Source organism: Aspergillus multicolor (assembly GCF_047715735.1).
Source record: "Aspergillus multicolor strain CBS 133.54 unplaced genomic scaffold BDW74scaffold_1, whole genome shotgun sequence".
Lineage (NCBI taxonomy): Eukaryota > Fungi > Ascomycota > Eurotiomycetes > Eurotiales > Aspergillaceae > Aspergillus > Aspergillus multicolor.
The window spans coordinates 78,741-91,681 of NW_027395952.1; the positions used below are offsets into that span (position 1 = coordinate 78,741).

The 12,941-nt window shown below is 54.6% G+C and overlaps 7 protein-coding genes across 7 annotated transcripts; 4 read left to right on the forward strand and 3 right to left on the reverse strand.

The window, feature by feature from the left end:
* Positions 1–452: 452 nt before the first annotated feature.
* BDW74DRAFT_87 (MDR family MFS transporter) lies at positions 453–2,582 on the forward strand. The gene is made up of 4 exons (XM_073733945.1): positions 453–792; positions 861–1,093; positions 1,162–1,735; positions 1,797–2,582. The coding sequence occupies exons 1-4, from the start codon at positions 607–609 to the stop codon at positions 2,466–2,468; spliced, it is 1,665 nt and encodes a 554-aa protein (XP_073589227.1). The 5' UTR covers positions 453–606; the 3' UTR covers positions 2,469–2,582.
* Positions 2,583–2,959: 377 nt separating this feature from the next.
* Positions 2,960–4,096, forward strand: BDW74DRAFT_141357 (uncharacterized protein). Its single transcript, XM_073722530.1, has one exon. The coding sequence runs from the start codon at positions 3,024–3,026 to the stop codon at positions 4,038–4,040; it is 1,017 nt and encodes a 338-aa protein (XP_073589228.1). The 5' UTR covers positions 2,960–3,023; the 3' UTR covers positions 4,041–4,096.
* Positions 4,097–4,377: 281 nt separating this feature from the next.
* BDW74DRAFT_99 (proteasome subunit beta) lies at positions 4,378–5,463 on the forward strand. Its single transcript, XM_073734245.1, has 2 exons — positions 4,378–4,656; positions 4,722–5,463. Exons 1-2 carry the CDS (start codon positions 4,631–4,633, stop codon positions 5,341–5,343), a joined length of 648 nt encoding a protein of 215 aa, XP_073589229.1. The 5' UTR covers positions 4,378–4,630; the 3' UTR covers positions 5,344–5,463.
* Positions 5,464–6,771: 1,308 nt separating this feature from the next.
* On the forward strand, positions 6,772–8,184 carry BDW74DRAFT_184414 (alpha/beta hydrolase; the record flags this gene model as incomplete). The annotated part of the gene is made up of 1 exon (XM_073730803.1): positions 6,772–8,184. The coding sequence occupies one exon, from the start codon at positions 6,772–6,774 to the stop codon at positions 8,098–8,100; it is 1,329 nt and encodes a 442-aa protein (XP_073589230.1). The 3' UTR covers positions 8,101–8,184.
* Positions 8,185–8,584: 400 nt separating this feature from the next.
* BDW74DRAFT_184416 (alpha/beta hydrolase) lies at positions 8,585–9,589 on the reverse strand (the record flags this gene model as incomplete). The annotated part of the gene is made up of 1 exon (XM_073730804.1): positions 8,585–9,589. One exon carries the CDS (start codon positions 9,587–9,589, stop codon positions 8,585–8,587), a length of 1,005 nt encoding a protein of 334 aa, XP_073589231.1.
* A 363-nt stretch (positions 9,590–9,952) lies between these two features.
* BDW74DRAFT_184417 (uncharacterized protein) lies at positions 9,953–11,231 on the reverse strand (the record flags this gene model as incomplete). Its single annotated transcript, XM_073730805.1, has 3 exons — positions 9,953–10,111; positions 10,181–11,013; positions 11,072–11,231. 3 exons carry the CDS (start codon positions 11,229–11,231, stop codon positions 9,953–9,955), a joined length of 1,152 nt encoding a protein of 383 aa, XP_073589232.1.
* A 1,040-nt stretch (positions 11,232–12,271) lies between these two features.
* On the reverse strand, positions 12,272–12,853 carry BDW74DRAFT_171974 (uncharacterized protein; the record flags this gene model as incomplete). Its single annotated transcript, XM_073727409.1, has 1 exon — positions 12,272–12,853. One exon carries the CDS (start codon positions 12,851–12,853, stop codon positions 12,272–12,274), a length of 582 nt encoding a protein of 193 aa, XP_073589233.1.
* Positions 12,854–12,941: the final 88 nt, after the last annotated feature.

Consider the following 12,941-nt stretch of genomic DNA (forward strand, 5'->3'; position numbering starts at 1 on the left):
GCTTCATATACAGAGACCATGTGGTATACGATAGTTATTCATGCTTACTGCGCTGTTGTCTCGCTTAGCCACCCTATGGTCGGGCCTTTCCTTAGCCCTTCCTTGGTGCATTCTTCAGGGCGGAATACGGCCGTGTCGGTTCTGGTACAGGTAATACAGCAGAAAACTGCAGTATCAGATGCAGCTAACTGTCGGTAATCTGCAGGGCCTGCCTGGTAAGGCTAGACTAGCTAAGATGCTGAGAAAGACCCTCTCCAGCTTCAGCTGAGACGGCCCCCAAGGCCTAGTCCACTTGCAGCTTACGGCCTGATGGGTCATTTCTGTACCAGATCTCGCCATCGACCAATAGTACGCCCCCTACGGAGTCCTTACGGTACAGGGTGCTGTAAAAAACAAAGACTGTGATGCTGACGCACCGGCTCTCTGCCTAACTTGCCCGTGCGTTGCCCCCTCGCCGCTGGTCGCTGGCCGCGCACCCATGCCTGCCTGGGCCTGCAGGCGAATTTTTTATGTGACCTGCCCTCATTACATTACTTTTATTCCTTCGCTCGCTCTGCTGTTGCGATGTAACGACCGTCAAACTCTTCTCTCATTTCTGTCATCGCCATGTCAGACGTGGAGAAATCGCAGACGCCCGCGCTCACGCCCGAGGAGCTCAGCGAGCGCTCAAGCTCTGCCGCTGCACCCTCCAGCTCTGAGCCCAAGGAAGAAGAGGAGGTAGTCTACGTCGGCCACATCAAATTCTCGCTCATTTTCATCGGCCTGTGTCTGTCCGTTTTCCAAGTCGCACTGGTACGTCTGCCCCCGCGTCTTTCCCACCAAATCCATTGTGTCCGCCGCTAATACGCAGCTACGAACAGGACGAAGTCGTCCTCGGCACCGCGGTCGCAACCATCACCGACGAGTTCAAATCCCTGCAAGACATCGGCTGGTATGGGTCTGCGTACCTGTACACCGACTGTGCGTTCCAGCTCGTCTTTGGCCGACTGTATTCGATGCTCCCCGTGAAGATTGTGTATCTTGGTGCCCTACTGCTGTTTGAGATCGGCTCGATCATCTGTGCGACGGCGCCGAATTCGATTGCGTTGATTCTGTACGCCCACCCTCTATTGTTCTCTATTGAATTGTGGGATTGGATGGACGTGGACTAATAAAAGGCAGCGGCCGCACCATCGCAGGCATCGGGGCAGGGGGAATCCTCTCGGGCGCCCTGACGATCCTCAGCCAGTCCGTCCCGCGCGCAAAAGTCGCCGTTTTCAACGGGATCCTCGGTGCTGTTAACGGGATCGCATTCATCTGTGGCCCTTTACTAGCCGGTGGGATCATCAACGGCACGACCTGGCGCTGGATCTTCTACATCAACCCTATCCTGTCAGCGCCGACCTTCGTCATCACGGTGTTCATGCTCAAGCTCAAGGCGCCCACTACAACCGTCAAGACGTGGAAGGAGCGCATTGCGATGCTCGATCTCCCGGCGTTCACGCTCTTCCTTGCGTCGATCCTGTGTCTGATTCTGGCGCTGCTGTGGGGTGGGAAGGAGTATAGCTGGAAGAATGCGCGGATCATCGTGCTCTTCATCCTGTTTGGGCTGATTATGGTTGCTTTTATGCTCGTGCAGAAGAGGAAGGGCGATGATGCGCTAGTCCCCATGAGAATCCTCAGCCAGAGGAGTATTGCGTTCGGCATGTTCTTCTCCTTCTGTACGTCCGGGACGGGGTTTATCCTTGAGTACTACGTGGGTTCCCCATTCATTTTACTCATACCTTTGAAGGTCGCTAACTTGGTGTCTGTGGCAGTTGCCCATCTGGCTCCAAGTCATCAAAGACCAGTCCGTGATCTCCTCCGCCGTGAAACTCCTCCCCATCATCGCCGCTGCCGTCGTCTTCACCACTCTCTGCGGTATCTTGACCCCCGTCATCGGCCACTACGTCCCCTTCATGATCTTCGCGACGGCCCTGCTCTCCGTCGGAATGGGCCTCCTCTCCACACTCGAATACACCTCGCCCATCCGCGACGTGCTGGGCTTCCAGGTTCCAGCCGGTGTAGGGTTGGGATGTGCGCTGCAGCAGACCCTCGTCGCAGCACAGATTATCCTGCCCATGAACGACATTCCAATCGGCGTATCACTAATCGTCCTCGCACAAACACTCGGCGGCACCGTTGCGCTTTCCGCTGCGGATACAATCTACACAGGCACGCTATCATCAAGCATCAGCGCTGCTTTTCCCTCCATCTCTCGCGAAGCCGTGCTGAATACCGGAAACCGCGAGATCCGCAATCTTGTCCCCGCCGAGTCGATCGGCGTGATAATGGACCTGTGTAATCAGGCTATCGTCAAGACATGGTACCTGTCGATCGCGCTGGCAGCGGCATCGATTATTGGCGTGCTGGGCATGGAATGGCGGCGGGTGACGCCACCGAAGAAGCCCGAGGAACCGCAGGCTGAGTCAGAGTCTGAAAGGGAATAAGGGAAGCGAGTAGATCTGACACGCTAGAACCTTGGAAGAAGTTAGAGGATGGTAGATTAATGGAAGTGGAGTGGGGACGTTTCGGAGCATATTGCTGGCCAGGCCTGGGGGCCAAATCTATTGAGTAAAGCGTATACGACTTTGTCAGGCTTGGTCAGCCACTTCATCGGCTATAGTACACTTCAGCTGGTGAGATTAGTGATTAGCGCTTATCCGCTGCTAGGGTCTCTATAGTCGAATGAGCATGGAACCTTGGAAGTTAAGCCAGGCTAGTTGGCGTCGGTGAAGACTAAGAATGAAGACTGAAGAATCCACCCGTTGGCTTTGGCTGTGAAGGATCCCCAATTGGCCCCAGCCCAGCCTGCAGATCCCGCGATGTGATGACATCCAACCTTACCATCCTGTCAAGAGTCCATATAGCACTTAAAGCGGTGGTGCTGCAGTCAGGCCCTGCAACTGAACCATCTTGACTTTAAGCCGTACTACCTACTAAAGGTACATGCAGACAGACGGTTCTCTCTACCAGCATACCCCTACTCCACGATCTCGGACAGCATGAACACCACACACTTCTACACGAATCCCTTCGGGTTACCGACAGAGCACGACAACGACCCGATTGATACTATCCTCGAGAGCACGGAGAACACATACACACGATACACGGCGCCCACGGCAACATCATACCCAAGCACAGTACAACAACAACAATCACAACTACTCTCCCAATCCACACAATCCTCACAGTCAATACCGCAATACAGATGGCCCCTGGCCGTCTCCTCGCAAGAAGACTACCAATATCGCATGGACCTGGACATGCACGATCTCAGTTCCAGCCCCAGTTTGAGTCTGAGCCCAGAGCACCGCCCAGCCCAGGTCCCAGTGGCAGTCCCACCCAACGGCCCCATTGATCTGATTGGCACCAATACCAGCACCGGCTCAATACCATTAGGATCTAGAGCAGGACCCGCCCGACGCGTGCAGAGCCAAATGCATAGCGCAGGTGGAGTCGGGACAGCCCGACACGACCACGGCCACGGCCACCAGGGACCGAACCAACTTTCCCACACGCACACGCACAGAACCATGCCGACACAACCAGAAACCACTACGATTCGATGCTGGGACCACGGTTGCGAAGGCCGCAAGTTCTCGTCAGTCGGAAACTACCGCCGGCATCTGCGCGAGAAGAACGGCGTTGCGAAGGTTCATCCGTGCCCGGATTGCGGACGGGTGTTTACGCGCTCGACGGCGAGAAATTTCCATCGGCAGTCTGGGAGTTGTGGGATTGGGATGGGGCTGCTTGGGTTGCAGATGCAGATGCAGATGGGGATGAATCTCGGTATGGGTGTTGGAATGGGACAGGGCCAGACTCAGCCGCTGGACACGCTTTCGAATACGTTGGCCTCTCAGCAGGGGCCAGTGTTCAACGTGAACGTGGGCCCGCCGCTGTTTGACCCACTGCAGGTGCAGGTGGTGGATTGGGGTAGCGGTAGTGGGAGCGAGCACGGGCAGATGGACCTGTATGCGGCGACCGCGGCGGCGGCCGGTGTTGTTTTCGATCGATGAGTATATACCGGGGTGGTGGTGTCATTTCATCCGCTTAGCATTTCCATAGAGTAATAGACCAAGCCTTACTGTTCATTCTCCGAGACTCCGATAGAACCCCGAGGGCTGAAGGTAATCTGCAGCCCAGTCACGCCAGAGTGGACCCTCAGCCTTAGCACTAGCAAAGCACCAACTATCAATCCATATTACATCTAGTATACACTAACTGCATGTGCTTAGCCTCCTCAGCCGCGGCCGCCCGCCGCCAGCCGGCCGATCACAGAAGGGTTTAGTGCTGATGCTCCCTCGTGAAACAATCCGAATTCAATGCTTAGTCCAGTGACGCAGTCTTAGCTGCCTGTCGCTTCTCGCCTTATATATGCGGTGCTCGCAGCGTCTAGCCGGAACTATCTATCATTTTTACCTATACCTATACCGATACCTATACGCCACACACTTGCAATCACAATTCCTTTTCAAGACGAGTTAGCGCTTATCTAGGATTAATTTTCCGTAATCCTTCGTTGAGTCGAGAGTTCTCCGCTTCCTTTTTCTTTCTTTTCTGTTTCGATTGCATATCCCGTTCCCTCTATCTCGGAGAATATACAGCCATGGCGAAGGAAGCTAGATTCTACCCGTAAGCCTCCCCATCCACCAATCCAATCTAGTCGTCACATCCATGGAAAAAAGCTAAACAGTCAGATACACCTCCAACGGCGGCGCCACGCTCGGCATCTCAGGCCCTGACTTCGCCATCCTGGCCGGTGACACGCGCTCAACAGCGGGCTACAACATCAACACGCGGCACGAGCCGAAGGTGTTCACGATCCAGGACTGCGCGGAGCGGTCCATCGTGATTGCAGTGATTGGTTTCGCGGCAGACGGCCACGCCCTGAAAGAAAAGCTCGAGAATGTTGCTGCGATGTACAAGTACCAGCACGGGAAGAATATTAGCTTACGAGCTTGTGCGCAGCGGGTCTCGACGCTGCTCTACGAGAAGCGGTTCTTCCCGTACCAGCTCCAGACGATGGTCGCGGGAATTGATGCGGATGGCGAGGGGGCGATGTACTTCTTCGACCCCGCTGGGTGTCTTGAGAAACGGAGCCATGGGGCCGCCGGTGGAGCGAGTAGTCTTATGCTGCCGTTTCTGGATAGCCAGGTATCCCGTCTACAGCCGCTGAGTCTGGACGTTGCTGAGCAGTTGGTCCGGGATGCGTATGCGAGCGCCACGGAGCGGCATATCGAGGTTGGGGATGGGCTGCAGATGCTCATCGTGACCAAGGACGGTGTCACTGAGCGGTTGTTTGATTTGAAGAAGGATTAATTGATTAGTTTAGCGAGCATGTATTTCTCTTGTTTCTGCGCCATCGACCTGGACTAGGCCTGGGTAGATTAGGACCTTGGGGGCTGCAATACCATAAGATCAATTGTCTTCGCCACCATATTCACTTCTGCGGTCCAGTCTGAGCGCACCCCTGCAGTCCTCCAATTTGTCTTTGGCCCCTATGTCGCATCGTAGACGGCTCAAGCTCGCCTCGGCGACTCAGGATTCCGGGTATTGGGATGAAATTGGATGCAGTGTGTCGGCAGTTCGTGCTTTGGGCTGAAACGTGGGTGCTCCTCGTCGAATGGCAATACCTTCCGAGCATCGTGCATACGGCGACGAGCCTCAGGGAAAAGAGTATGCGCTTGCCGCGTGGTTTGACTGGCTGTCCCGGTTCACGGTGCAGCAGCAGATATAGTGCAGTGGGGCCTGCAGTGTCTGAGATGACTGCTTCTGCACGGTAATTGCTGCATCAGCAGCATCAGGCTTTTCAGCCCCAAGATTACGGGACGTGCAAGACACAGTCCACATGGCGCAACGGTCTGGCCGCGAGGTTCGCGTTGGAGCTCACGGCCGGATGGCCGCCTAAGACTCATCTGCAGCCTGCAGCCTGCAGCAGAGTGGGTCAGCAAGACTGGTCCTTCGAAGGCGTGGCTCGCGCTGAATTACATGAAGCCGTCAAAGTAAGCTGAGCTGAGCTGATCCGGGCGTATGCCGGACAAATTTGATGAGATGTGGATGTGGCTGCGGATGCGTCTAGGCTAGGATTGTGGCATTGCACTGGGATCTTCATTACCCGGGTAGGAAGGAATTACCCGGTGCCCAGATGGCAGATGGCAGAAGGCAGATATTGATTGAGATTGAGATCTGGGCCGGGGCCAGCCAGGCCGCGCAGGAGCGCAATGGCGCAGTTCATGCCGTCCACAGTCAGAGCCACATGGTCCACTGCAGGGGCGCTGCATCGACCCGACCCTTGCCCCTGCCACGACGTGCTCGCCATCCTGCAGCTCGGCCGGAAACCCGTCGCTGTATTAAGATTTGCAAATCTGCGAAGGCGTTCTTCGATCTTAATGCTGCGTATTTTTCCATGTGGCAGGCCCCTAGACTCGTGCTTCCTTAGCGGCTTTCCTTGGCTGGATCCTTGTGTAGGGCTAATATAGAACTGAGCTGGCCTATGGCTGTTGTGGTCGTGCAAACTGTAGAAGGGCTAAGCGAGAGGACAGCAGCTGTCGTCAATGGCTGAAGGTGCTGGCACATGAAGGCGAAGGCGAGGAAATGGCATATAATTTATCATTCACGCCAAGTAGTTGTGCTAAGTGAAGAGGTCTTGCCCTAGCACGTTATATACCCACGCGGCGGTGTTGCGTATACTGGTGCCTGCTGCAGCGATCATCCTCTTCTGTACTCTATCACACATTCACCATCAATATGCGCATCCTCTGTTTTCACGGACACACGCAGACCGGGCCTGTTTTCGAAAGAAAGACCTTTCGGCTGCGAGAGCACATCGAGCGGGCATTCCCAGGGTCAAGCTTCGTCTTCCCCACGGGCCCGATTTCATACAAAGTATCCGATAGACTAGACTACCTCTCCGACATTCAACGGGAGAGGACCGAGAACTTCAAAGACCCAGACGTGATCGACACACATGCCTGGTTCCGGCTGTTCGAGGAAGACCCGCCGCGAGGGTTCTTCGAGAGCCTCGACAGGACAGCAGAGATCCTTCGCACACAGGGGCCCTTCGACGGGGTCATTTGTTTCTCCCAGGGCTCCGTGATCGGCGGCATGGTAGCTTCACTACTAGAAGGACCTCAGCGAAGACAACGATTCGATGGATATGCTGCGACGTTCCCAGGCGCGATGCAATACCCCGAATCGTACAAGGACCTCAACCACCCTCCGCTCAAATTCGGCATCACATACGGTGCGTACATGGGGACGCATCCTATGTTTAAGGCCTTCTACTCGGAACCCCTCATCGAAACTCCCTTCCTCCACTTCATGGGCGACTTCGACCCCATCGTTCCTTCGGATATGGCAGCAGCGGTGGATCATGCACAGATTGGGGGTTCTCGACGGCAAAAAATGACACACCCGGGGGCTCATGCTCTCCCAGTCGGAAGCCAATACCACGAGGCAGTGGTCGACTTCATTCGGTCTGCCTGCGAGCCTTCGCCGTCGTACTTCGACTTGCCTGCAGGTGCCGACGACGTTCCTGCACTTTCGTACAAAGATACCCCCGAACCAACGCCGTTGCAAACACCATTACTTACACCTTCACTATCGTCCGCCGTTTCCACAACATCCATACCATCTTCAGAAGCGACAATACTCGGGACTAAGAGGCTTGATCAGTGGAGGAAGGCAAGGAGTCCCCGGAGACAAGTCAAATCCCGCGCACCGCGGCGCGGGGTGTTCTCGCGGAGATCGACCAGCTCGAGCACTGCATCAAGCGCTGCTTCTCAGAACTCAGATGACTCGGACGCAACACACACATTGGCATCATCGACAGTCACCATCCCCGCACCGACAGGTCCAGTCACCAAGGAACCAGACGTTGCCGTCACTGTCGTGGAAGAAGATTCGATCGTTCCGGGATACGAAGGGGAAGGGTGGCAGGAGCTCCTGCTGTCTGATCTTCTAAACGAAATGCTCCGGCGGCAGGGGCGACCAGGAAAATTCTATTTCGTGCCTGACGCGGACAATGGGACGCCGAGCTTGAGTCCGGACTTACTGGATGGGCTGGCTTTGGATTAGATCTTGCGGTATGGCTTTGGCTTGTATATTTGGCTTTTTGGTTTTCCTTCACCTTCACGGTAGCTTTTTTGTATATACGTATACCTGGTAGAGTCGTTGAGCAGCCTTTATAAGCCTTCAGTTTCCTATGTTTCTTTTCAACTGATCTGCCTTCTTACACTGCTCTGAGGACCTGGTCTCTTTCTCTTCCAAACTGCCATCACAGAAAGCATTCATGTCTACAGTAAGCTTGATGCGTATGAGGTACAGCTGGCATTGGTTTAGGTATAACGAACGTCGAGCTACCATACCTAGGTAAGTACCATCAGCCTGAATCCTTCTTCATCCATCTCTATAGTCTATGGCCTAGCCCACGTCTCGACGTGATTCTGATTTTATGGTATAATATGTCGCCATTATAAATGCCTTCCTTCTACATCATTCCCTAGCCAGTCCCTACTTATACTTTCCAAGAGCACGCCCAAAACAATTATCCAAAACGTATTTAGAAACTCGTCATCGCCCTAACCCGCATCTCCATCGCCGCCCTCGTAACCCTCGCTGACTGCGCCATCTCAAACCCATGCGGCACCCCGGGCCACAAATGGAACTCCGTCTGCACGCCAGCCTGTGCCAAGCGCTGCACATAGGACAAACACTCATCACGAAAGATATCCAGCATTCCAACCTCAATATACGCGTCTGGAAGGCCCGCAAGGTCTGTAGTACGCGCCGGTGCAGCGTAAATCGGCACATCACCAGCTGGTTCCCCAAGATACGCGTTCCATCCAGTTTCGTTGTCAATGCTCTTCCACACAGCGACGTCCTCGATCCCCTGAATCGGAGCCACATTCCGATCATCCATCATTGGATAGATAAGAATCTGCCTCGCAAGGCCCGGGCTGAGCCCACGATCTCGAGCAAGGAGCGCCAACGCCGCCGCGATCCCACCGCCCGAACTAGACCCCATAACGGCGATACGGCGGGAATCAATGCCCAGCTCCTCGGCATGGAATATCAGCCATGTTAGTGCTGTGTACGCGTCGTCTAGCGGAGCCGGGTAGGGGTGTTCAGGTGCGAGCCGGTACTCGACGTCGAAGATGGGGGTGTGTGAGAGGTGCGCTAGGGTCGAGGGAATGATGCGCTGCTCGGCGGCACTGCCCATTATGTACCCGCCGCCATGGAAGTGGAGGATTGCTGCGGTAGATTTGAGTTTGTCTTTGTCGTTCTCGGCCGTCATGGTAAGGGCTGGTTTGGGCGTGTAGGCGTAGATCGTGACCGGGTTTGCATCGGTTCCATTGCGGGCGTGATAGACTGTGCACTTGACAGACTCTGAGAACGGAACTGAACCTGGACTGGACTCTGAAGCATTAGGTCTGGGTTGGAAAAGAGATTGCTGGATAGCGCGACGCCCCTCGACGTCGCCGGCCGGCAGGGTCGACATTTTGCTGAGGAGGGCGGCAGCGGGGCCGGCGAGGGCTGCGAATTCGGGGTCAAAGGTAAGGGGCATGGTTATAATAAGATTCAGTGATGACGATAATAATCGGAGGGATCTGGAGATGTTCTGGTCGTATTTATACTTCTTAGGCGCGGCGAGACGGGAGGCCGTGTTCGCGATGGTCGGCGCTCGGCTTTCCGATGACATGGCATAACAGCCCGAGCCGAAGCCGATTGATGAGGGTATATCTTTCAACTGATCTAAGCAGTAACTATAGTAATTCTTGGACTGGATGGCAATGCGGCATTGCAGGCTACGTTGGCATGATTATTTACCTCTTTTTGACAGCATGTGAACCTTGCTTGATGCCATAGTTTATGTACAGGGACAGGGTCATAAACTCCCAGATCTCATAATATTCGACAGGCAACTCGATTAGAAAGGGCTACGATAGTCCCGAAAGACCCTCAGGGTCTGCGCCCCCCCGAGGATATTCTCCAGCAGAGTCCCATAGTCCCAGCCCAACGCCGCCGCAGCCATAGCCGTCAAGCTCGCCTGATCCTCGCGCCCCGGACGGCCAGGGCCAGTCATATTCTACGATAGCCAATCGTTAGCATTCTCCCTACTGTCAGACAGCGAAGTAACCCATGGGGGCGGACATACAGGCTTCATATTGATATCAAAGAGCGCAAAGTCCCCACCCTGTCCAAAGCGCCGCACATCAACCCGTATCGGCGCCGTCGCCTTGATCAGACTCGCAACACGCTCACACTCACGCATGATCTTCGCATACACGGGGTCACCCATCTCGTCCTCGGTAACGACCCTCGAGTTCGCAGTCACCGCCACGACCCCGTTATACGGCGCGATGCCGTCGGCGTGGTTGAAGCGCGTGACGGGGGGCATGCTCCAGTGCGTCGGTGTCTCAGGCGTCGGCGGCATTACGGTGAGGGTTGCCTCCTCGCCCGCAAGAAACTCCTCCAGCATGACGAGGGGGGACTCAGACAGGAGCGCTTCGATATGACTTTGCAGCTGTGTTTGATCATGACAGACTTTGACGCCGTGGCTGCCGCGGCCGCGGACGGGCTTGCCGACGATGGGATATCGATCTACCTGCGCAAGGACACCGCTCAAAGATTCCGGCGAGGCAAGCCACGACTTTGGCAGTGTGAACCCGCCCAGCTCCGCGAGTTTGCCGTTAAGATACGCCTTATCGTCGAAGTTCTCGACCAGGGCCGGCGGCTGCCCGACGACATGGATTTTCTCGACGAGTGGGTTTAATTTCGCCGACGTCTGCAGCGGATGCGAATTGAATAGGATCGTGTTGGCCCAGAGGTGCGTTGCGCCCTGCTGGATGGCGGAGTAAATGCCCTCCTCTGTGTCGGGGAACGTCCAGCCCTCGTTTGTCGAGACGAGGGCGGAGGGGTCTGATTTCAGGACTTTGATGCCCTTTTGTTGAAGGGTGTAAGCGATGTCTGCGCCGGAGTCTTGGTAGCCTGGCGGAAGAAGTGAATTCTAATTCTAGTTAAAATGAGTGTGTTGGGGTCGACGTACCACCCGGTTTCCGAGGTTTCTTCACCCCATTTATAACCGGCGGCTCGAGGGCCTGGTATAGGACGGCGACGGTGGGGGCGCTGGTAAAGGTGCGGACATGGCGAGTTATGCTATTAGGCTGTGGCCTTGATGCCCTGAGAATGTTATTAGAAGCGAACATGGTGCGGTGGATGAGATGGGATAAAAGGCAATCGCAGTGTTGGGTTGACGTTATTCACGCTTCGGATAGCTCCGGTGATCGGCGCTTCGGTCTCGGTCCGGTTCCGGGGGAGATAGGGCACGCCTGTTAGATTAGTAGTTTGAGGGGCGGTTTGCGCAGGAACTAATTATATACACAGGGCACCCCCTTAACCTGACACAGGCCAGGATGCATGGTCGGATAGATCCGATGACCTAGGTTGATGGTCTACTTACATAAATCTCGGACCATCTTCTCGTGCAAAGTGACAAATAGGATTACTGTTGATGAGGTTGTTCTCTACATTGTGAGAAGGCCGTGTCTTACTAGGCACTTCTCGCACCGGAAATGATATCCATTTATATTTCCGCCATCGGTGCGGGTTTCTGATTACACAAACCGAGTTCTACCTCCGAGACCAGTCAGGTATCCCGCAACGCCCACGTGCAGTAAAACTTTCATTGGAAACTCATCACCTCCCTAAGACCTTCTGACTTGATGTGCTGGCGTCCTAACAAGCCTTAGGGTCTTTTTGCCGCGCAGCCCTGCTAACTTGAGTTTAGCAAAGGGACCCTCTGATAACTTGAAGTACATTACCTTTATTGACAAGAGAGAGTAGCTTCACGCCGATACAATACCGCAATGATCGATCGATGTGTTCCTTATATGTCGTTAGTGATCAGACCATCATAGGTAGGTACGCGGTCACAGCCAGGACTCCTAGCCGCCTAGGGAGCATCGTAAAGGACAGGATCACCTATGACGGAACGTACAAGCCATGCTCCAATAGCGAATTATGGTGTTATTCTATATAGTAACTACACGGTTCTAGCTGCATTAGAGCTATCTAGGTACAGCCACGCTCGGTGACACTAGAGAAGATCTTGACAGATGGTAGGTGCATATTAATCTTGTAGGTTATGTGTTTATAGGTTTAGATTGAAGTGAATGCGACTATGGGATTTCTGTAGCGACAGCGGAGTAGAAACAAAAAAAAAGAACCACTTACCTTTCTAGCAAGCTCACACCAGCTCAGGCGAAATTCTCTCCAACAACCCCCCCAAATCCCCAACCTTCGAATCCCGCCAATCCTTCTCCCTCCCCAACGCCGCAAGCGAACTCGGCGTGACATAACGAAACGCAACCTCCTCCTCACGATCCTTCATCCCCAAAAGCTGCAGGAAATACTCATACCCATGATAAAAGTAAACCAAAGTCCCACGCTCCCAAACACTCCCATCGCTCCAATCCCTATTAAGCGGCTCCTTAAGTTCCGCAAGTACCTTGTTAAGACTAACAGAGCCCGGCGCGATGAACGGGTGATTCCGGAACGAGCTCTCGATAGTACGCGCCCAGTCGTCGTCGATGGGGATCTTGCTGTCGGCGTATACGATGGCGCAGAGGGCCACGAGCCAGCGGGCTGTTGGTTTGTGGAAGGCGACGTGCACGTTGCAGGTTGTGCAGCCGGTGCTGATGATGGTTGAGATAAGGCTACGGACGAGGGAGGCGGCCTTGCGGGCGATTTCGTCTGTGTTGGCTGAGCAGCCGGTTATGATGCCGTGGAGGGTGAGGCTGCCGATCCTGTTGTCTTCTTCGGTGGACATGGTGGTGACGTTGGAGACCTTGGTGGTGGTTGTGGTGGTGTGGTGATATTTGGGGTAGGGATGGTCTAACTGGATAGACTTGACAGTG